Genomic DNA, 22,808 nt, shown 5'->3' with positions numbered 1-22,808 from the left:
TAAATTCTTGTCTGTTTCCAAATTTTGAATGCAGTCTTCATGAACGAATTTCATATCCTCTTCCGCATAAGCAACGAATGCGTCATATACAAAGCCCTGTTCTAACTCTGTCGATTCCGAAGTGTTACGATTTTTACTTTTCTTGAGATAATAGTAATAAAGTACTATCCAACGATTTCGATAAACCAGTTTTATTGCAATGATGATACAAGTAATTGAAATACCCAGAGATGTGCAAACTATGATGGCCGTTAAAGATAGACATTTCCTTTCTAGGTGTGTAATAATTGCATTCAGGTCATTAAGTACCACAACACTTCCATCTTTGAATTGACATTTATATAAATTGTTGTTCACGAAATGGAGGAGGTTTTGTTGCATCCAACTAAGAAAAATAATTGTATCACAGGTACATTGAAGGTTGTTATTTTCTAAATTTAAAGAAAAGTTTTTGTTTACCATCAATTCTGACAAAATTTCCATGCTTTTATGACTAAATGATTTTATTCTGTTATTGGATAAATCTAATAATTTTAAATCTGTAAGATGTTCAAAGTCAAATGTGATCTCATTAAATTCGTTATTGCTAAGAATCAATTTTTCTAATGATGAGTATTGATGGAAGGTAAATTGTGCCAAACTAGTTATAAGATTGTACGATAGATCTAATTCTTTGACGCCAGTCCCGACATTGTTTACATACACGTCATATTCAATTTCTGAAAGAATATCATGGCTTAAATTTAAGCACACAACATTTTCCATTGGATAGGAAAATCGGATGAGAGAGTTATGTGAAATATCTAAGATTTGAAGAGTACTCGGAATAACATAATTGTATACATGCTGTTCTGTCTTTGTATGTGACAAATCTATTTTTGCCAAGTCACTAGAAATGTCATCGGTTCGCCATTCTATTTTTATTAAAAAATTATAGCTTAAACGCAATTCTCGTATTCCTGTATTGGACAAATACTTAAAAAGAGTTGAAATGAAATGATGGAAACCTAATCATAATCCGTTACAGTATTTGACAAAACGAGAGTATCAACAAAAGATGTCTTAATGTCGTTCATAAAGGCAATAAAGCGAATATCGTCCGACAAAAATTGCGTGTTCGATAAATCCAAATATTTGATATTCCTATACTGCAGTGTATTACTTTGGTATCTTTCTATTGGACAAGATGATAAATCCATATACTCTAATTCTTTAAAATTATCAAACATTGCTTTTCGAAGTTCAGTAACTTAAAAAATTCCCGTTATCAGTGCTTTCAAACGCGTGCTATTGGTGGAGCACAAAAGTTTGTGATTAAACTTTATATTTAAGATAACCAGAGTCTGGTGAACTAACATGAAAGAACACGTCAATTTCAAGTGTTCGCAGTGTCGGTACGTGTAGGTCAAATGTATCACTTTTAAGTAAGTTTTCTTCTGCATGTTTGTGATTAAACTTTACATTCAAATACGTCTAAAATATCAAAGGTATAAAGTTTACTAAAAACACTGATTCTGGTAAGTATAGAAAACTGTATCCGAGTGTATTATTTTGCAGACTAAGTTTCTGTAATTTCTTCAATCCAACAAAGGCATCTCTTTCTAACTCAACCAACTGATTGCAGATTGATTGATAGATTGTTGGCTGCTTAACGTTCAGTGACAAATATTTCAGCATATTCAGGACGAGAACAAGTTAACAATAAATACAATAGGTAGCTTGTTATGATAGAGGCCATCTAGGATGATGGTAGGAGAAATTTGGACTGCCACTGGAAAATGAGCGCATATTGGATAGGGACAGAAATTTCGCCTTGTAACAGGCCACCTACCGGCCCCTCAAAGAGTTCTTAACGTGCAAAGAGCGTGGCTATCTCTGTACACGAGGCATCGGATTTAACGTCACCCTTCTGACCGGACGTGATTGCGAACTTGATACATCCCGCACAGCCAAACAAACGTCCCACTTCGACAAGCGTTTTACTGCCGGTCGGGAGAAGACCCAATCTAATTAAAATATTGATCTCTGATTACGTTATACTGCATATGAGCAGTATAACGTAATCAGAGAAGATCAATATTTTAATTAGATTGGAGAAGACCAAGTGAGGAACTTTTTGATAATGATTGAATTTAGTAGTGTGATTCTGACCATGTACATAGCAAAATCCTAAATACACAATAAATTATTTTTGAGACAGCATTATAATTGTCATTTTGTTTATTTTCTTTGGTAACATCTTCTTACATCTGACTCGGACTTATTTTGAATTGAATTTTAAATGTGGGTATTATTTTGCGTGTACTTTTCTACATTGGCTAGAGGTATAGGGGGAGGGTTTAGATCTCATAAACATGTTTCAAGTCAGGAGCCTCTGGCCTTTGTGAGTCTTGTATTATTTTAATTTTAGTTTCTTGTGTACAATTTGGAAATTAGTATGGCGTTCATTATCACTGAACTAGTATATATTTGTTTAGGGGCCACCTGAAGGACGCCTCCGGGTACGGGAATTTCTCGCTACATTGAGAACTTGTTGGTGACCTTATGCTGTTGTTTTTTCTATGGTCGGGTTGTTGTCTCTTTGACACATTCCCCAGTTCCATTTTCAATTTTATGTTAATCATTAGGTGTTATAGAGTCATTTGGGTTGCTGTTTAATGTCATGTACCCGGCGTATTTTATTATATTTGTTTCCATGACTTTAAACAGCAGCATACCTGTCAATTTTTCAAAATGTCCATGGGAGTTTTACGTACAAGATGGCTCGTACAGTCCTAAGAAAAACATTCAAGGGGCCTTTAAATGTATCTTAATGTTGTTTTTTGGCTTCTTCATACATTTTAAAGCCTATAGCCATTGTAAAATTAACTGTTTTCTTTAAAATTGTGGTCAAAATTGCTCTCTCAAAATTTCAATTTTTTCAATTCAAATCTTTCAATGCAGGTATACAGCTGATGAACACAATGTCTACGTACAATTCTTCTAATACATTTCAATTAATAGAAATCCCCATCGATATTTATATCTTTTACTTCAAATTGTTTCAAATAACGATATATCTTGAATAGTTATCAAAGGTACCAGGATTATAATTTAGTACGCCAGACGAGCGTTTCGTCTACATAAGACTCATCAGTGACGCTCATATCAAAATATTTATAAAGCCAAACAAGTACTGATTGCTTAGATTGGTATTAAAGGCGATTTATGTAAACATGAGTTAAGAATGTACTTATATAGAATTAACAAATTGATATATTAATTCAGAGGAGCATTAGCCTAGGAACAAAATAAACTAAAAATATTGGTTATGACGAACTTAATTTTTGCATCATTAGAGTAAACAACATAACAGTGGTTTGATATTCCTTTGATTCAGCTGTTTATGCTTTCTTTCTATCTTGCTTTGTAGAAGAAGTTTACGACCTCTTTTAATTGGATTCTTCTTCAGCTTTTAAATAAACTCATCATAAATATTTAGTATATACACTAGACGCGCGTTTCGTCTACAAAAGACTCATCAGTGACGCTCGAATCCGAAAAAGTTAAAAAGGCCAATTAAAGTACGAAGTTGAAGAGCATTGAGAACCAAAATTCCTAAAAGTTTTGCCAAATACAGCTAAGGTGATATATGCCTGATGTAGAAAAGCCTTAGTATTTCAAATAGTTTAAAAATTTGTAAAGAGTAAATTTATAAATATAACCATATCAATAACAATTCATGTCCGAACAAAAATGTGAATGTGTTCTTGTGAAACTAGTATTTTGGGGCATATTTTTTTTCAATTCATGTGTAAGAAAAATGGATAAAAGTTATTAGAATAGGAGTTTTAAAAACAAAGACGTGAAGCATATTATAAAAATAATACAGTTTACTATTTTGAAGACTCTTTGGTTGTTACTTACTATACAAACAATTATATTATAACTATGTTTCAGTCATATAGTATTGAAAAATAAATAGATTAGGTAAAGTTTAAAAGTTGTTAACTTTAGGTAATTATGGAAATTACATACAAAGTGAAGAAAGACGTAATTACGATTTGTATTGAAATTACAATGTTATAAGTTAAAATTCTTTCCATTTAACTTTATTTTACCTTAAAGTTTTATTCTTATGTACATAGATAAAGAAAAAAAGTCACGAACTGATTGGCAGTGGCAGATAACATTTTTATTACATGATTCTCATTTCGAAATATATTTTAAATAGTATATTTTTAAAGAGGAAAAACATGGGATGTTGTGACGGATTGTCAAAATGTTTTCTTATCACATTTGGAATACTTTTCTTGGTAAGCAAAATATTTTATATAATGTTAAACTGCTGTAAGAAATAAAGAAAGCAACAAAGTTTGTATATAGAAATGATTTAGATGTAAATATGTATTATAAGCAAGCTTTGTTTAAGATTTTCCAATAGTTTAAGTGATGTTAATTCAAATAATAACTGTGTCAAACTTTTAAAATCTTTATTATAGAAAAAATACAAAAACACAATCAATGTAGCGTTATTGCATTGACTTAAAACAAAACAAATCTGATTTGTAGTTTGAAGAAGTTTGTTGTCTCATTGACGAATAATAGAATTTAACATTTCCTTTATCAATTCTTCTATATATAGGCAACAGTAGTATAACGTTTTACAAAAGTCATACATCGACTGAGAGAAAAGACAAATCGGGATTACAAACTAAAACCGAGAGGAAGACACCAACTATAAGATGAAAAACAAAGAAAAACATGAACAATGAAGTACAAAAACTCCTCATTAATTTGTAAATTTCTCAAATCTCAATACGTATTGGTTATATGACTGAATCATTAATTTTCCGAATTTTCCGTCGAGGTCTATATATATCGACAAGTCTATATCAAACTGCGTATATTCAGATTCTTACATACTTACAATGCTTATCTAGTGACTTTTGGGGTCTCACAATAGCAATGACTAAAACAGTTTACCAAATTGCAGTTAGATTTTTACTCCAACTAACTCCAACTAACTAATCAACTGGTAAAATATTTTTGCAGATTGCTCAAGTGAAATGTTGTTAGTATGAAGCGAGTGCTGTAACATAAAAAGTAATACTTACCATCAGTGCCTGTTAGTTGATACCTTTGTCAATCATTTCTAACAAAAATAATATCTTACTATGGTATGAGTCACTGGATAAAAAGTTCTAATTTTGAAATGGAAACTTCTATCATAAATAAATATTATAAATGAATAGTTTAAAACATTGTTTTGTATGTGTATATTTTATTGCTTTGTCTTCTAAGAGAAAGTAATGGTGCAATTGTGATTCAAACAACATTTTCTATAGAAATAGCTGATATGCTGGCATTAAAGGGAAATAATTTACATGACTGATATGATAATCAGTAAAATTTTGTTCTGTCTGACAAATATCAAATTTCGCCATTTAATTTGTTTGTAACATTATTTCTGTGATTATTTAACTTTTATCCTCTGTTCTGAAAAGAACAATGAAATTTATTTAACAGGTTGGGAACAAACCCCCTGTATGGTGATTATACCTGTATAAAGGAATACTCCTTCTTTAGAGGGATAAAATTATCCCTCTATAGAGGAGTATTTTTGTTTACACTGGATTTAAAGCAAATTAGGGCAGAATGGCATTTTCTAGTTATGTTGGCTATAATCTCTAGCATTATCTGCATCAACATATGCACTTTACTAAAAATTGGGATAACCAGTTTTCAACTAAAGTGACAAAACTTGCAATCTTTTGTATACCTATCTGAACACCTGATCAACAACAAAAGGAATAGTTGACCTTTAAGTTTCATGTTAAATCTAACAATAGAAATTCTGTTCAGTGAGGCATAAGTGAGTAGAATTTACCTGATCATTACAGTTTTCAATCATGGTGAACAATAGATTTTATATTTAGTCAGATAAGCATCAAACTGGGCATGCGCATATTAAATTAAGTACATCAATTGGTGCATCAACTGTTCCAGGTTATTGCCATAATAAGTAGAGAAGGCTATTCTGCCTTATTTTGATTTAAATCCAGTCTAAACAAAAATACCCCTCTATAGAGGGATAATACTACCCCTCTATAGAAGGATTATCCCTCTATATAGGTATAATCACCATATAGAGGGTTTGTTCCCAACCTGTTTAATGAAAGATGATTTAAAATTTTGAAAAAAACTGTTAAAACCCTATTATTGAACACATTCAAAGTTTCATAAATCATTCAAATTCCCCTTTAAATTAAGAAGGTATTACCAGCCCAGTATTCAGCAATTTTATTTTGAAATGCATTGTTATTCATATGGTAAAGTTATAGATTAACAGCTGTTTTGCAAAATGTTGAATTGTTCAAAGTATAAAGGATTCTCTACCAAGGAGCACAAGATAACTTATAAGCAGTATTTTGCAAAACCTTTCTAAATTGTGTCCTACATGCCCTTCAACTTCATACTTATTTTGCATTTCAATTTTTTTATTCAAGTCATATTGATGAATCTTTTGTAGGCAAAATTATAAGCCTGGTATCATTGATTTTAGTGTACATTTGAACTCAATAAAAATTATTTCCCTTTAATGCCAGCATATCAGTAATTTCTATAAAACATGTTATTTGAATCACAATTGCACAATAACTTTCTATTAGAAGACAAAGCTATAAAATATACACATACAAAACAATGTTTTGAACTATTCATTTATAATATTAATTTATGATAGAAGTTTTCATGTCAAAATTAGAACTTTTTATCAAGTGACTCATACTATAGTAATATATTATTTTTGTCAGAAATGATTGACAAAGGTATCAACTAACTGGTTCTAGATGGTAAGTATTACATTTTATTTTACAGCACTCACTTCATACTATCAACATTTCACTTGAGCAATCTGCTAAAATATTTTACCAGTTGATTAGTTAGTTTGAGTAGAAATTTAACTGCAACTTGGTAAACTGTTTTAGTCATTGCTATTGTGATAACCCAAAGGTCACTGGATAAGAACAGTAATTTGACAGAAGATGTTGAGCCTGGTTTCCTTTGTAAATTTTCTGATGAGCCTGAATGAGTTTTCATTATTTCAGTTTATCTTCTTCTCGAAAAAATGTTCAAATGTATTCCATTTTTCAATTCCCCCTCGAAAAAAATCAATCTAATAAAATACATTTGTCTTCCTTACAGATTTAAACGGTAATAAAATCAAGTTTGTAGGCAGGTCCTAAGACCTTGTTGATAAATATTCTGTATCAACTTCGCAAATAATACCTGCTGGTCTTGAAGTATAGATTCGCTATATGCCTTTTTTGTGTTTCTTTGATACATTTGACGTGGATCTGTACTTATACATCCCGTCATTGTGTTATTGTTCTATGATAATTTTTGTGTTCTTGTCTTTCATTTTTGCTGATGTGCTTTTTCGATATGCCTTTTTGAATTTCTTTGATACATTTGATGTGGCTATGTACTTATGCATCTTGTTATTGTGTTATTGTGCTATTGTAAATTTGTTGTACTCTTTTCTTTATTTTTTTATTAACGTGCTTTGTCTATATTCCATTTTGCTTATTAGGTACACATTAGATTATTTTTTATATTGATAAAGATTATAACATAATGTTGACTGCTGTGCCCCTAATTTGACATGTTTACCTATTATATTTCTGTGTTTTGTTCACACATCGCTGTCACTATAATTGAATAGTATGCAACTGTCATACAAGCGAGAGGTTTAGATAGTTATAAAACCAGGTTCAATCTAACATTTTTTACTTTAGAAAATGCTTGTACCAAGTCCGGAATATGACAGATGTTATCTATTCGTTTGATATGTTTCATCTTTTGATTGTGCCATTTGATTAAGACTTTCCTTTTAGAATTTTCTTCGGAGTTCAGTATTTTGGTGATTTTACTTTTTTTTCATGTAAAGAATGCGTTTTGTTATCACAAAATAAAACATTTACCTGCATTGCTTCACTATTAATTCATGTTGATCTTTGCTAGTAACATGCAAGGGCTTGTGTTAAGAGAATATAAAACAATCTTTCTTTTTGGTATGAAAATGAAAAAATAAAAAATGGAATAGATTTGTATGTGAGTTCCCGGATACAATAGAAAGAATACATTTCGAAATGTGAAGGAATTGTAAAATGCTGCTCAACATCAAGTTTGGATCAATTTTCTGCCCTTTTGTTTTTATTTTGAATCATCTAATGACATATTATATAAACCAATTTCGCTATATGTTTCAGATATTCGGTGCTGCGTGTTTGGGTGGCGGAATCTATGTCCTTGTGGCTAAAAATGATATTCTGATATTGGCTCGTAGCGCCACTGATGGAGCTGTAGACACCATTGATGCACCATCTTTGATAGAAAGGGCTGCCCATGTCTTAATTGCCATAGGTTCATTCATTTTATGCATATCATTTGTTGGATGTTGTGGCGCATGCCTGAAGAGCAAATGCTTACTAAGAACAGTAAGTAAAGAATAAAACATACCGAAATAAACTTCCCGAACCTCAGCTGACACGTTTTTCTCTTTATTTTTCTGAAGAATTTTACAAGTATTGACCAAGTAACATAGCTTTCAATTGCTAATCTTTTGGGGTTTTGAAAGTTCCAGATGACGATAAATGTCGTGAAGTCATTTGGACGTTCAATATCTATATGAGAGAGGCTAAAGATACTTTACGGATATTGAAAATAAGTCGGCAACTAACCTATTATTCCATATAAAAAAAGCCCGAAAAAATATCAATTTTAGACCAATAACAGATAAAAAAAAACCACCAACATTACCCCCACAGCACCAAAACGAAAGTGTGAAAACTTTTGTTCCAGAAGGATTGGTAGATCCTGTTCCGCATGTTGCACCTTTCCTGTAGCTCATGTAAGTGCAAGCCCTTTGATAAGTCTTATTTGGTAGGTCACATTTGAAGAAAACAGGACTGGCACTTATACAGTCAAACAACTCGTAATGGCATTCAGTTTTGGAAGGGATGATTCAACTTCTACACTGGTTTTATAACTTCCTTGTAAGCAGCAGTCCTCTAGCAAGAGATTTGTAATAAGAATTCAAGCTAAGGAATATCGTATCATCTGGCAGATATTAAATCAATAAACAGGGCCTCGTTGCTACAACGGAAGTATTAGTTTACAGTACGTTGGGACTTGAAAACATCTCTATTGTCATAAAATTTTGTTTCAGCCAACCATCATTGTCAATTTGTCATTGTAAGTCAATGCATATGGCAAACTAAATAGTATTTATTGTATCCTTTATGAAAGGTTTTATAAGAAAATTGCAATCCCCATACTTTGAGTTATATGATGAGAGGACATCATCAATATATCATTATGACTGACCTAAAAATATCGATAGTGATGCCACTTAACAACAAAAAGATTAGTTTTCCACAGAAATGCTTTTTTTAATATGTCTGGTAATCAAATGTTACATTATATATTTATTTAACTTGACACGAGGAATAGTAAGAGCTGCCACAAGAGTTGATAACCTTTCACTTTTTAAAGGAAATTCCCCTGTTCAACATTTTCTAACTTTGTACCTTTAACGCAAAGTAATGTTCTTCATAACCACGTTAACCAAGGCTACGTATTGAAGGCCGTACATTGACCTATAATGGTTTACTTTTTTAAATTGTTATTTGGATGGAGAGTTGTCTCATTTACACTCACACCACTCTTCATATATCTATCAAATCCGTTTGAGAAAATAAGAATAGAAATCATTATGAGACAAGACAAAACACAAAAATATCTAATATTAAATTGAAATGGTTGCCTCTAAATGACGTTTTGGTTTTATTGGCAGTTTTCATATTGTTTTAAATTTCAGTACGTAATTATAGTTGGATTGATGATTGTTTTGGAAGTGGCGGCTGCAATACTGGCGGCAGTTTTCATGACTAAGGTACTTTTACATATGTTATGTCTGGTCATATCATTTCATGAACTTGTCAATAATGCAAAGCTTTGCCTTACATACTGTAGAAACTTAGGTACATATAACTTGACTTTCTGTTATCTTTCACGAACAGAATAAGATGCAAAAAGTAAACAATCTTTGTTTGAAGAGATTAATTATTACTATTGTATAGTGCAAATCGAGAAATAGTTGATTTATGTATTTGGTAATGGATAAATTAAGTTAATTAGGGATGACAACGAGTACTCGAGTACTCGGGTACTCGATCGAAAGGCCGAGTAATCGAGTACAGTTTTAGTACTCGGATACTCGTTTGCCTGTTATACATCTTGAGATATTTTTCTTCACATTTTCACTCACTCTAGTTCCGTTGAAATATCGCCTTCGTAGTACTAAATTAAATCAATTAACAACATAAATATGCTTATCCGGATGATACTTTTTGTTAAAGTAGAACCAGCAACGTACTTTCCTTCCAAGAAAATGTTTTCATGTGCACTAATTGTAACAAAATATTAAAAGTCAAACAGTCTTTCGTTTGAAATTGTTAAACACAGCATATTTCTAAACAAGACCATAATCAAAGTGACTTGCGGCGAACCCTACGTAACTGATTGGAGACATTTTTAACGGTGTTTGTACACGGATTAACACTTTGAATTCATGGATTAATAATTGGGTCATTATTAACCGTAAAAAAACTTACCTTTGTTGTTAATCAAGGCTTCTATGTAAACGTGATTGGTATGCTCCAATGAGATGTACATTTAAATTAATTTGATTACTCTGTATTTGAAACTTAACTTATTGTTGGATTTACATTTTAAAGATAGGCGATAGTACGAGATCGACATTCCAATCAAAAATCGAAAATAAACTGCTCATTGTTGCAAGTCGTACGGTGACCTATAGTTGCTGTGTCATTCTTGTCTCTTGTGAAGAGTTGTTATACTGCATCTTTTTTTATATTTACAACATCAACGCTAAAAGAAGAAAATCAGACAAACGATAGTGCAAAAACAAAAATTAAAAAGTCTTAGCAACACAAAAGAGCACAAGTTATTTGAAGTCCAATATTGTTGTTTACAAATTAGTGGACAAGTCGTATCATAAAAAAATGCCTACTCCTCAAGAACAGATGACACATATATTGTCTACTTTGTCGGATTTTGTATGCAAATATTTTCGATTTTATTTAAATTTGGTTAATGAACATGTACACAAACAATAGTTGTTATTATGATTTTTATTTGATAAACGACGGCCGGTAAACCATTGTTTTGTTGACACAAAGATTACAGAAGATCAAGCTATGTTTGTTGTACGTTTGTCGTTTGTTAATATGTTCATGAAAACACTGCATCCCACCTTAAATCTAAAGTTTTCAATAGACGTTTAAGATTCATCCGAGTACTCGCGAGTACTCGAGTATCATGACCGAGTATCCGAGTATCAAATTTAAGATATTTTGACATCCCTAGAATTAACACTAACTAAACCTCTCTATCAATTCACAAAGCGTCTTTGATACATTGCGTTTATTTCTGAGCATTTCTTAACATGTCATTGATATTTCACCGTGAAATTTATACTAGTAACTATATACTAAAAGTAAAACATAACAAAAAAAAGGATGATTATGATTGTACAAACGTTGCATACTGAAAGTATACCGCAGGTACATTAACGATTGATAAGCATACTAGTAGTTTGGTTCATAATTATTACGACAATGCCTAATATAAAATAATAAGATGTGTTGTGATTGCCAATGAGACAACTATCCACAAAAGACCAAAATGACACAGACATTAACAACTATAGGTCACCGTTCGACCTTCAACAATGAACAAATCCCGTACCGCATAGTCAGCTATAAAAGGCCCCGACAAGACAATGTAAAACAATTCAAACGAGAAAACTAACGGCCTTATTTATGTAAAAAATGAATCTATCTGACAGATGGAGACATACGCAAAAGATAATTTACAGACAATGTTGATTGACAACTACATTGGTCCATATGCTACTTCTAATGCTGTCAGCTTGGCATTTGATCTTGCCCAAATACTGGTGAGTAGGAATTTTGAATATCAACCTGTAATAATATACATGTGTGAAGGACTCGTCCATGATCTCTTTCAACTAGTTTAGTTAAACATATTTATTTTTAGTGTGTTGGGAAACAAGTTTTGCAACTTATATTAATCTCTTTCAACTGTTTACATGTTTAGCCATCTAAGTATTTTGATATGAGCGTCACTGATGATTCTAATGTAGACGAAGCCTGGTACCTTTTATAACTACTTATTCCCTTATTCTAAATTTTTGGCATGATTATAGAGCAGTAGTTTTCATATGTTGACTTAAAATATATATTCAAAGGCTCCGAAATTCTTTGAAAATATTTATTATTTATTAGTATCCAGAAGATTGCCGTCCAGAGTTATTTCAATGTAATTGTATACAAACTTTAAAAAAAAACTTACTCGACCTCGGCAAAATGCATCTTTCAAAAATAACTTGATTTTGATTTAATTTGGTATATGTAGTATTTGTGCAAACTTAACGAATGTAGAAAATTATCATGTTGATTTTTTCCTTTAAATTGCTATGATTTCCTTAATATACATTTTTAATAAATTCAGCTTGATTGTTGTGGTGTGGTCAATCGAACTGAATATGCTTCTATAACCACATGGAATACAACATATGCGTATGATTCTGGCGGAGGTGTTTACATCACAGCAAATGCAACGATACCTCTGACATGTTGTCAGTTTAACAATAAAGATGCTTTCCCTGATGAAATGACAACTTTCATAAATTCTATGGTGAACAACACATGTCCAGTTACTCAAACTGGAGCGCATACTACAGTAAGTAGAATCACATGGATAGTCAATAGGGTTAAATATAGTCAACAGTAATATACCGATGTTCTTTATTTATAATAACTTTTAATTAAAATCCAATTAAATCTTCATTAGCTTTAATCCAACATAGATAATGAAGACAATGTTTCTAGATAATGGAAATAATTTCTTTATGACAGTTTACAGTAATTGTCTGAATCTCAACACATCATTTGAAAAATATTTCAAACATAAATAAAGTTATTTTAATTTTGTGAAACAAACAAATCTGATTACATAATTGTCATTCGATGACATTGATAAGTGCATATAAAAAAGAAGATGTGGTATGATTGCCAATGAGACAACTGTTAAAATGAAACCAAAATAACACAGACATTTACAACTTTATGTCACCGTACGGCCTTCAACAATGAGCAAAGTCCATACCGCATGGTCAGCTATAAAAGGCCCCGATATGATGCATGCCTGGCAAAACATCGAAACTTTCTGCCATTGATACATGACATGATATCTTTTTTCTTTTTCTTTAACTTCATTTAACAATCGCCAATGATTTATTCTAACTTCTCCTATTTCAAATAATACACCTACGTATTTTTAAACCGAACATTAAACATAATTCATTGTTGAACTATTTAGGGATGTTATGAAGCACTTAAAGAAGAATTCAGTAAATATTTCAACATAATGGTTGGTATTGCAGCAGGGATGGGTGGGTTACAGGTAAGCGTCAAATAAAGTATTATAAGACAAGTTATAAACCGACAGTATAAAATTTGGATTAAAAGCATATGAAATTGCATTTATTTAGAACAAGAGGATACAAGGTATCTTCATTGGTTATAAGCTTGAGGTTCAAAATTAACTGTCAGTTGATAGTTTGATACACAGGAATTAAAAAACTACGGACATAAGTTTCGGTCAGACAAAAGTGAACAATAAGAATACCAATGTGCTTAGTATAATCAGTGCCAATAAATTTACTATAAACCAACTTTTTTTCGCAAGCGATGTATTTTTGCGACTTCCGCGAGAAGAAAAATAACTCAAATATTAATCGTCGAAAATATGTAAAACTTTTATCTTTCCGTATTAAACTACATCAAGTAAACCAGAAAATCGCGTTGTGTACTTCAAAGGAATAGACGCAAAATAAAGTTTCCGCGAATATAAAATGGTTTACAGTATATTCGATTGACAAGTGAAGTACTAAGAGAAATTTTACTTATCGATGTACCTTATAAAAAGTCTCGTTATATGAACTGCATATGTTTAGGAAATATAACACATATATTTCTTTGGAAATATGATATGATATAAAACAAACGACAACCATTGATTTAGATGCTCCAGACTTGGGACTGGCAAAATAAACTATATGTAGCTTATTATTTTGGTATGGATTATTGTTCTGTTTAATACTTTTGATAATTCCTGTTGTTCTATTATGTTTTACGTAATAGTATTAAATGTCCATTCTTCTATTATTTCAGATAATTGGATTTATCTCAGCATGTTGTCTGATGAAAGAAGATAGAAAGAATAAAGATATTATCTAAATGTACAAATACAATGAATTTTTATCCAGCATTTTCATTTCAATTATGACTGTCCTATGTTTATATTTTTTTCCTAGAGCAAATCAAAATTCATATATATATTTAGTGAAAAAACATCATCTTTATAGCGGAAAGTAGAGTTAATGGATAAAGTTCGTACTTTATTTGGCCTTTTTAACTTTTTTGGATTCGAGCGTCACTGATGAGTCTTTTGTAGACGAAAAGCGCATCTGGCGTTTACTAAATTTAGTCCTGATATCTATGATGAGTTTATTTTCATTCTTCCTAAGAAGTTCCTGTATGAAGTTAATCTCATAATAATAAAGAAACAAGTCGGCAAGAAGAGGGGCACAATTTTTTCCAATTGGAATGCCGACAGTCTGTTGAAAAACACGTCCTCCGAACATAAAAAAATGTGTTGTTAATCAAGAAATTAAGCATCTTAATAATGTCAGTTTTAGAGAATTACTGTTTGAATCAGATTGATCCCTTACAAAGTAGGAGTTATCCCTGCCTACGACAAAATACTTGTATCTACGTTGGCCATTTCTTTTTATGAAACAAAGCAATACAAACTCTTTCAATTTGTCTTTTAGTTTGAAATGTGGAATACTCGTGTAAAGTGTAGAAAAGTCAAATGTTTTAATATTATTACAAGATGAAAGAGAGTAAGATTGTATGTTCTCTAAAATTTATTTGGAATTTTTACGTATCTCCTCTAGAATAGGCAGTTTCACAATAACTTTAAAGCCCGTCTTTGATTGCTGATCAAATAGATGTTAATAATTAAGAAGATGTTTCGTGGAGCACTTGGAAGACCCAGCAATATACCGTTGTTTGTAGGGACACTTATGTAGTTTAGCTGTCAAATACAGTGATGGAAGATCCAGGTCTTCATCTTTGATAAGTGTCGTGAGGGTATATGTTGAGTTTCCAAGTGAATTTGCAATACCTAATTCGTTTATCAAGCAGTTAATGTAATTAGTTTTACTCCCACAAACGATGTTGTTTGGGGCTTTATCTGCGGGGACAACAACAATAAGTTATGGTTTCAATCTACATATTTGAGTATCTGATCAAATATAAAAGATTGAAGAGATGAAACACGTATACGTATCTTACAAATTGTATAATATATATCATTCATGATAAATTCAGATAGGGCTTTATATATTTGTGCGTCTGATTACGATACATTCAGAACACAGAACTTAACTAGTTAAACATAATAAGTTTATTTGATGCGCAGCCCTTATATGTCCTCAAAATAAAATTATATATATCCAATGTTTTGATTGTTTTCATGTCTTTCTAAATTAAGTGCATGTCAATAAATTTCTTTAGTGATTTTAAATGCATTGGTTGTGTACTTTTTTTTTGGCAATTACTCATTTCTCAAGACGATATTCCTGAATTCGTAACTAGTAACTTTACTTTTTTTGGATTGGAACGTCACTGATGAGTTATTTTGTAGACGAAGTGCGTGTCTGGCGTAAATACAAAATGTAATCTTGGTATCTATGATAAGTGTATTTACATGATTTTCTTTTCTACATTTTTTGTTTGTCCTTTTAATATATTATAATGGGATTGAAAATGTAGATTGTGAAAGATCCTTGCAAGATAATAAAGCAAAGCAGAAAACGACTTACTTAGATTGAAAGAATAACTTTTAAAAATATTTTTGATATATACATACTTAAAAAAAAAGTATTGATATCGAAAATACATAATTTTGAAAGGGCTGATCGAGACTACTTTTAGTTTTTCATCAGTAGCGACTTGTGTTCTTATAGACATTCAGATACCACAATAATCGGAATATGACAGTTGTCATCAACTAGTTTGTTTCTACGCATGTTAACGTTTGTTTTTGTTTCAGTTTAGTGTTTCTGTTGTTCCGCTGATATTCTGTTATAGTAAAATTGGTGTGTTTCTCTCGGTTTTAGTTTGTAACCCACGGTGTTGTCTTCTCTAAATAAATTTAAGATTTTTGAACAGTGGTGTACTACGTTTGCCTTTATTTATGAACAAAACAATAATTAAACACGATAACCACTGAATTACATGCAGGATCCTGACTTTGGACAAATATATTTGCATCGTCCAACTATTTCCTAACCTTGAACAGTGGTGTGATAGAACAATATATGAGCATGCTATACAATAAGTAAGTTTGATGTTCTGGTGTCAAGCACAGACACTTGCCTCAGAAATAAAATATTCTACTAATATATACTTTAAAATCAAGGCAAATTTATATGACATTTTTTTTTAGAAAAGTGCCTGTGGTCCCAAATCTGGAGAGTAGTTGTCTTTTTTTAGAAAAGTGCCTGTGGTCCCAAATCTGGAGAGTAGTTGTCTTTTTTTAGAAAAGTGCCTGTGGTCCCAAATCTGGAGAGTAGTTGTCTTTTTTTAGAAAAGTGCCTGTGGTCCCAAATCTGGAGAGTAGTTGTCGTTTGTTGATATATATTATATTTTTATTTCGTTCATTGTATTTTTACATAAATTGAGTGCTAACTATCGGGTTGGTAATACCATCGGGGACAAAAAAAGTCTAACAGCAGTGGCATCGACCCAGTGGTTTAAAATTTAAAATTTAAAACTTTAAATAGTTATCAAAGGTACCAGGCTTATAATTTGATACGGACAATGCGCGTTTCGTCTACATAAGACGGTTCCAACTCTTGTCTTTTTGGTGAGAATTTGTGTTACTTTTGATATCATTTCGACAATTCCTTCTTATATGATCTGATTTTCCTCAATTTCATCATCCCCTTTTCCCTGTAATATACCGCTCTTACGAAACCGGAGCTTGCGTCGAAGTTCTTCTACCACATCAGTCAGTGTTTTATTTGACCAGACACTTATGAATTTTCCGAAATTGCGATATTTCTAACACTTGAAGATATGCCCCTCTGTTTATCCGCGATATGAAATGCTTTGAGCTCTACAGTTAACTTAACTGCATCATATATTGTTTTTGATGAGCTCGATGTATACGCAAACATGTATTCAAATTAATTTCTGGTAGTTTCAGTTTAGCTTTAGGATATGTTTTACAGCTTAATCTCTTGGTATGTTTCGCCAATTCAGGTAATTTTTTATCTTTTCTTTTCCGGATATTGTTAATAGTTATCAAAGGTACCAGGATTATAATTTAGTACGCCAGAAGCTGCTCATGGAAAAGCTCTGTTCTGTTTTGTGTTATAATCTTTACGCTTTGTCTTACCAATATCGGCTAAACCATTTGCGCATTCTCACTTAGACTTGTCTAATAATTTAAAACAGAACCATGATATTCAAAGGGTAGGACAACTGGCTTTTCCGATTCCTTATATTACGCTCAGGTGAATGTGATCCTTGATAACGTCAAGGTCGGCATACGGGTGCGATTGGTGATCTTCTCGGGTCGGAGCATTTCAATTACATCTAAAAGAGTTTCAATCTCTTTTGTTAACCGCTGAATTTTTCTTTGAGTTTAAATAATTTTAGCCGTTGAAGCTGCAGAACTTGGTTCTATACCCATATCCAATGATACACTAGGTCTTGCATTTTAAATTTCTCTATCAGAAGAATCACATTGGTCTATTTCTATAACAATTTAACTACAGTTACAAGTATATTTACGCACAAGAAATATTTTATTCCATTTGTAATAATCCTCTCACATTAAATCATCTGAATATTCCTATTAATTCACAGAATACAATTTGTGAAATTACATTGTATAATTATAAATCAATTAATATTAGGACATCAATTGATATAAAAGAAATAACCTTATTAATGTTTATAATATCCCACCGCTGCCTGCAAAATTGTCATGGGGAGGACAGACATCGACGCAGACAGACGGACATAACCATGCTATGGCGCGACAAGGTATACTCACAGACTGTGGTATTTCCGACGAACTGAATGATACGTAAGGGCGGATCCAACCGGAACCCCTGTATCTGCCACTGATACGATATATATTTACAAGTTTATTAACAAATGTAGATTTCTTCAGAATCTTTATATGATGAAGACATAATCTTTTATCAGTTTAATTGCATGGGGTCTGAAGCTGGCATGGGTGTAACTGCTAGTAGTCCTTTCTTAAAGTTATCATTGTCATTTTGTTAAGTTTCTTTTGTTACCTATTCTGACATCGGACTCATCATTCTTATAACCTGAGTTTTACTGTGTCTGAGTTCTACTGTGCGTATTACTTTTGTTAAGTTCTAGATTGGATTTGTAGGGTTGATATCTCACAAAACATTTTCAACCCCGACGCATTTTTGTGCCTGTCCCAAGCCAGGAGCCTCTGGCCTTTGTATATAGGTTGCGTATGTTCATTTATATGTTTCGGAGTTAATGACATCCAATATAGGATCATATGTTTCGATCCAAAGATGAATTTTATAAGAACATTTTGATTCAAGCTTTTTTTACAGCCTGAGCAATTCAAATAACTAATTAAATATATGCCTTCATGTGCAACTTAAATAGAATAAAGAGTTTAGAATTTTTTCAAAATTTCTTTTTTTAACATTTCTATCCATTGGAGGCTAGACACACGGCCTTTTTTCAACAGATAAACTCAGTTTACACAAGCAAAGTTTGTTAAAAAAAAATGTTAGTAATTATAACAATTATCTGGAAATAATTAATTTGTAGCAAAGTTTCAGGATTTTCGGGAAAAAGCGGCATACTTTGCGATATATTTATCAAATTAAAAAAAAAAAAATGTTGAATTTAGATTGGTACAATTAGTCTTCATATTTTATCAAACCTAATACCAATTTAAAAAATAAGGCTACATGTTTTAGTTTTCAAGTTAAATCATTTTCATTTAGGCGCCCGCTGAAGGACACCTCCGGGTGTGGGATTTTCTGCCCTTTGGTCGGGTTGTTATCTCTTTGACACATTCTCAATTTTTATTCTCAATTTTGTTGTTGACCAAGTAAGCTTACTTCAGTTCAAAATATCAGTATTTCATTCAATTAAAACAATTTCGGTAGACCTAATACGGCACCGTGCCATTAGTAGTTAACTTTAAAGATTTGATTTCATTCAACAAATTGAAATATGGCCTGCATGTAATAGCGTGGTAAATGGTTGCGAACTTTCCATTGTTCAGTCATTCCAAAAAAATGGGTACAATTACAAAATTTCAGTGTCGCCGGCAAATAACCACAAAATGCAAGCTTAGCATATGTCACAGATAATCTTTTTCGTGTTCTGAGTGATTAATATGTATACTAAAATAAAATTATATTCTTTTGTGATGTATATCGTAAATATACTTGTGTGATTTTCTATTCAATATACGGAAATCACACGAATTCCGAATGTCGCCAAGAAAAACTGCAAATATCGGTGTGAATTAAAATACTTTATTTCATCTAAATCATGATTAGATTTGCTTTTTTTAGTTGACACCATATTGATTTTTATCCACAAAAATATTTTAGAATCAAAAGTTATAATATACACTTTGATTTACCCATTAAACCAATTTCGCCGATAAACGTATAACCTACCGTAACGTATCTGTAGGTACAGTCAAAACATATTTATATGATTGGAAATCATGCCCAAAGTGACTTTAAGCAAAGTTGATACATCAAATTATAAAATCCTGCCTTTAAATTTTATTGCAATGAAACGAAAATTAAAAAAAATCTTCTCTTACTCTTTTTTTCGATTGTCGCATATAAGAATCCAACCTACGTAACGCGTATTTTGGAACGCACTAACCAAGAACAAATCAAAATGATGATTATTTCATTGGAAGCACCCATAAAGCTTCTCAATAATCAGTTTTGAGAAAGCAACTCAACAATATTGTTACATATTTCCATGTATAATGTAAATAAAACTAACCTCCGTTTGAATAACCTCCGTGACGGTATTATTTACAGTTAAGTTTTCAGGCTGCCGAAACTGCCGAAAGTCATTTTTGTAGCAGACATCATTTATTATAAAGAAAACAGACAAACAAAATACAAATTTTGAGAGAAAAAAATGTTGTTTTGAGAAAGGTAGGTTAATTATTTTGTCCCTATTATGTGAGCAACATTAAAACGTTTAATAAACGTTATATCAGCCATTTTCTTAGATTTAAAATAGTCTACAACACAACTTGTGTAATTACGACGACAATCATAACTTTAACAGCGGCTTATGGCAAACATTTTCAAGGATTATTTAGGACTCATCAATGTAACGGAGGTTATGCAAATAAAAAAATCTAAACATGCATGCATGTATTAACACGATCATACCAATTGAAATTCTTGTACATTGTTATAGATACCAAATCAGTTTATCAATTATCACTAATAAAAATCAAAAGGAGATGTCAATCATAGACGACATCATTGATTTACATTACGGAGGATAGAAATTTAAGGAAAAAAAGTTTTTTTTCTCTAACAGGACTTTACTCTTTTTCGATAACGATTTACTAAGAAAAATGTTGAATTCTGTTGTCTTGTTTGTCATTTGATTTCAATTTTTACATTCATTTATATGTTTGCTGTTGGTAAGAACTGGAATTGTCCGTTATGGAGGTTTTAAATGTCGTTACGGTAGATAGAAATTTTCGAAATGAAACTATTTTGACTCCAAAACTTAAGTTTCATAGTTGAGTATAATACATACATTATGGTGCGAAGGAAGATGACATTATCTGTATAGAGCTAATAAAATTAAGTTGAACAGTATTCGGTTTAGGTAAAACATATTTTGAGTGAAAGTTCATGAATCGTTACGGTGATTTTGACAAGAACAAGTCCATTTGACTAAAAGAAACATGTAACTTGATAGAAAACAGTTTTTTTTAATTTGTAATGTCAATAAATTGTTTAGAAAAGCTAGCATTAAAGAGTTAAGTGTTGCTATGTATCAGCATTCAGATACTGGTTTGATATTAACCTCCGTAACAAAGATGGGGGTGTGGATTAATACAAGCATAAAAAATACATACAAATGATTCAAAACATAAATAATAGGGTTTTTCCTGGAAAGCTGTATTATGAAACTAAAATATTATACAGCAAAACATTTCATTAGTTTAAATTTATTACTAAATAAGTTGTGAAAACTACTTATTTGAATTATTTTTTAAACGCTATATTAATTCAGACCTTAAAAATGGTATTTGCTTTCAAAATATACAGAATAATACGAATAAATCAGTTTGCTATGGTGGTAAATGTAACCCATTTCACATGAGCTTGGATTTAAATCTTGTGTTTTTCTCTAATGCAATTTTTAAGATGACTTTATACAACACTAACCTCCGATACGTTTATACTAACCTTGTCTTACAAAAAATGCTAAAACTAGAAAACAACTAAAATGGTGTAAGTAAAAATTAAAAAAATGACAGACTAGATATAGACACAGAAGAAAACAGCACTCTCTCTCTGCTCAGTTGAAATTTATTTTTTAACAGTGTCTACATTCGAATTGTACCCATTTTTGGGGAATGACTGTGTTATGTAGCAACATTCGATCCAGCAGCACGGAGTATATGTCCCAAGTAGTTACGATATTCTCGCGCTTATATTTCCTATCATGATTTCCTTGATAGAGGGTTGCTGCTCACAAGGACAATATTAAACCAAGAGTTCCAAAATGGTGAAGTTGAAATCATAATTTGTAAATTTTATGAACGCCGTCACGAGTTAGTTGACCGCCAAGTTATGTTATAACCGTTTCACAGATAATATCGGCTATGTTTCTTACTTTGTAACTACAATCCCCTTCCCTTTTCATGAAGGCATTGGCTATCATGTTGCCGCCCGGCTCCGGCAAAGTAGTCTCTATGGAACTTTTTAATCGGCACCGGTAACATAGCCTCCTTGGCACTATTTTTCCGACTCCGGAAACTATCGATTTATATAAAGTTTTACTTTTTTGCTATAAACTTGGATTTTCAGTACAACAATTAAGAAAAGAAAAGAAATATAGAAAATACACTTCAATAAGAATATATCTAAACAAGGAAGTTCGCTACTCACTTTCTAAATAACAAGCTTTTCATAACATCATGATCATATATTGATAGGGGATTATAGGAACCAAGAGAGCGGGAAAATATATAGGTCCGTATGCTTGTTTTCGGCGAGATATTAGACATATAAGATATTAGACATTGAAATTTTGGCGAGAAAGTGTTCTCTCTTGATTGTTCATAGCTTTATGATTGAGTTTAAGTTCCTAAAAAAACTATTAAAAAAATAACATAGATTGTATATTGAGACTTTAAATTTACAGTTGGCTTATAAATTATATGTAAAAGAGTTTATGAGAAGGAAAACGGGGGTCTGTGGGGAAAAAAAATAGGGTATAAAAATGGATAAAACCCGAGGATTCCAAACAAGCGTCCTTTTGAAATAAAAAGTAACAATCAACAACCTC

General features: G+C 31.6%; 1 protein-coding gene across 1 annotated transcript; it reads left to right on the top strand.

The window, feature by feature from the left end:
* The first annotated feature begins 4,134 nt into the window (after nucleotides 1-4,134).
* LOC134707943 (CD63 antigen-like) lies at nucleotides 4,135-15,191 on the top strand. Its single transcript, XM_063568115.1, has 7 exons — nucleotides 4,135-4,295; nucleotides 8,253-8,480; nucleotides 9,863-9,937; nucleotides 11,915-12,025; nucleotides 12,601-12,831; nucleotides 13,471-13,554; nucleotides 14,325-15,191. The coding sequence occupies exons 1-7, from the start codon at nucleotides 4,182-4,184 to the stop codon at nucleotides 14,388-14,390; spliced, it is 909 nt and encodes a 302-aa protein (XP_063424185.1). The 5' UTR covers nucleotides 4,135-4,181; the 3' UTR covers nucleotides 14,391-15,191.
* Nucleotides 15,192-22,808: the final 7,617 nt, after the last annotated feature.

Source organism: Mytilus trossulus, chromosome 2, assembly GCF_036588685.1.
Source record: "Mytilus trossulus isolate FHL-02 chromosome 2, PNRI_Mtr1.1.1.hap1, whole genome shotgun sequence".
Taxonomy (NCBI): Eukaryota; Metazoa; Mollusca; class Bivalvia; order Mytilida; family Mytilidae; genus Mytilus; species Mytilus trossulus.
This window is presented reverse-complemented; position numbering and strand designations above follow the sequence as displayed.

Coding starts and splice junctions, on each gene's coding strand:
- LOC134707943 (XM_063568115.1), top strand. CDS start 4,182: ATGATTCTCATTTCGAAATATATTTTAAATAGTATATTTTTAAAGAGG. Junction 9,938..11,914: donor CGGCAGTTTTCATGACTAAG/GTACTTTTACAT, acceptor TCTATCTGACAG/ATGGAGACATACGCAAAAGA. Junction 12,026..12,600: donor TTGATCTTGCCCAAATACTG/GTGAGTAGGAAT, acceptor TAATAAATTCAG/CTTGATTGTTGTGGTGTGGT.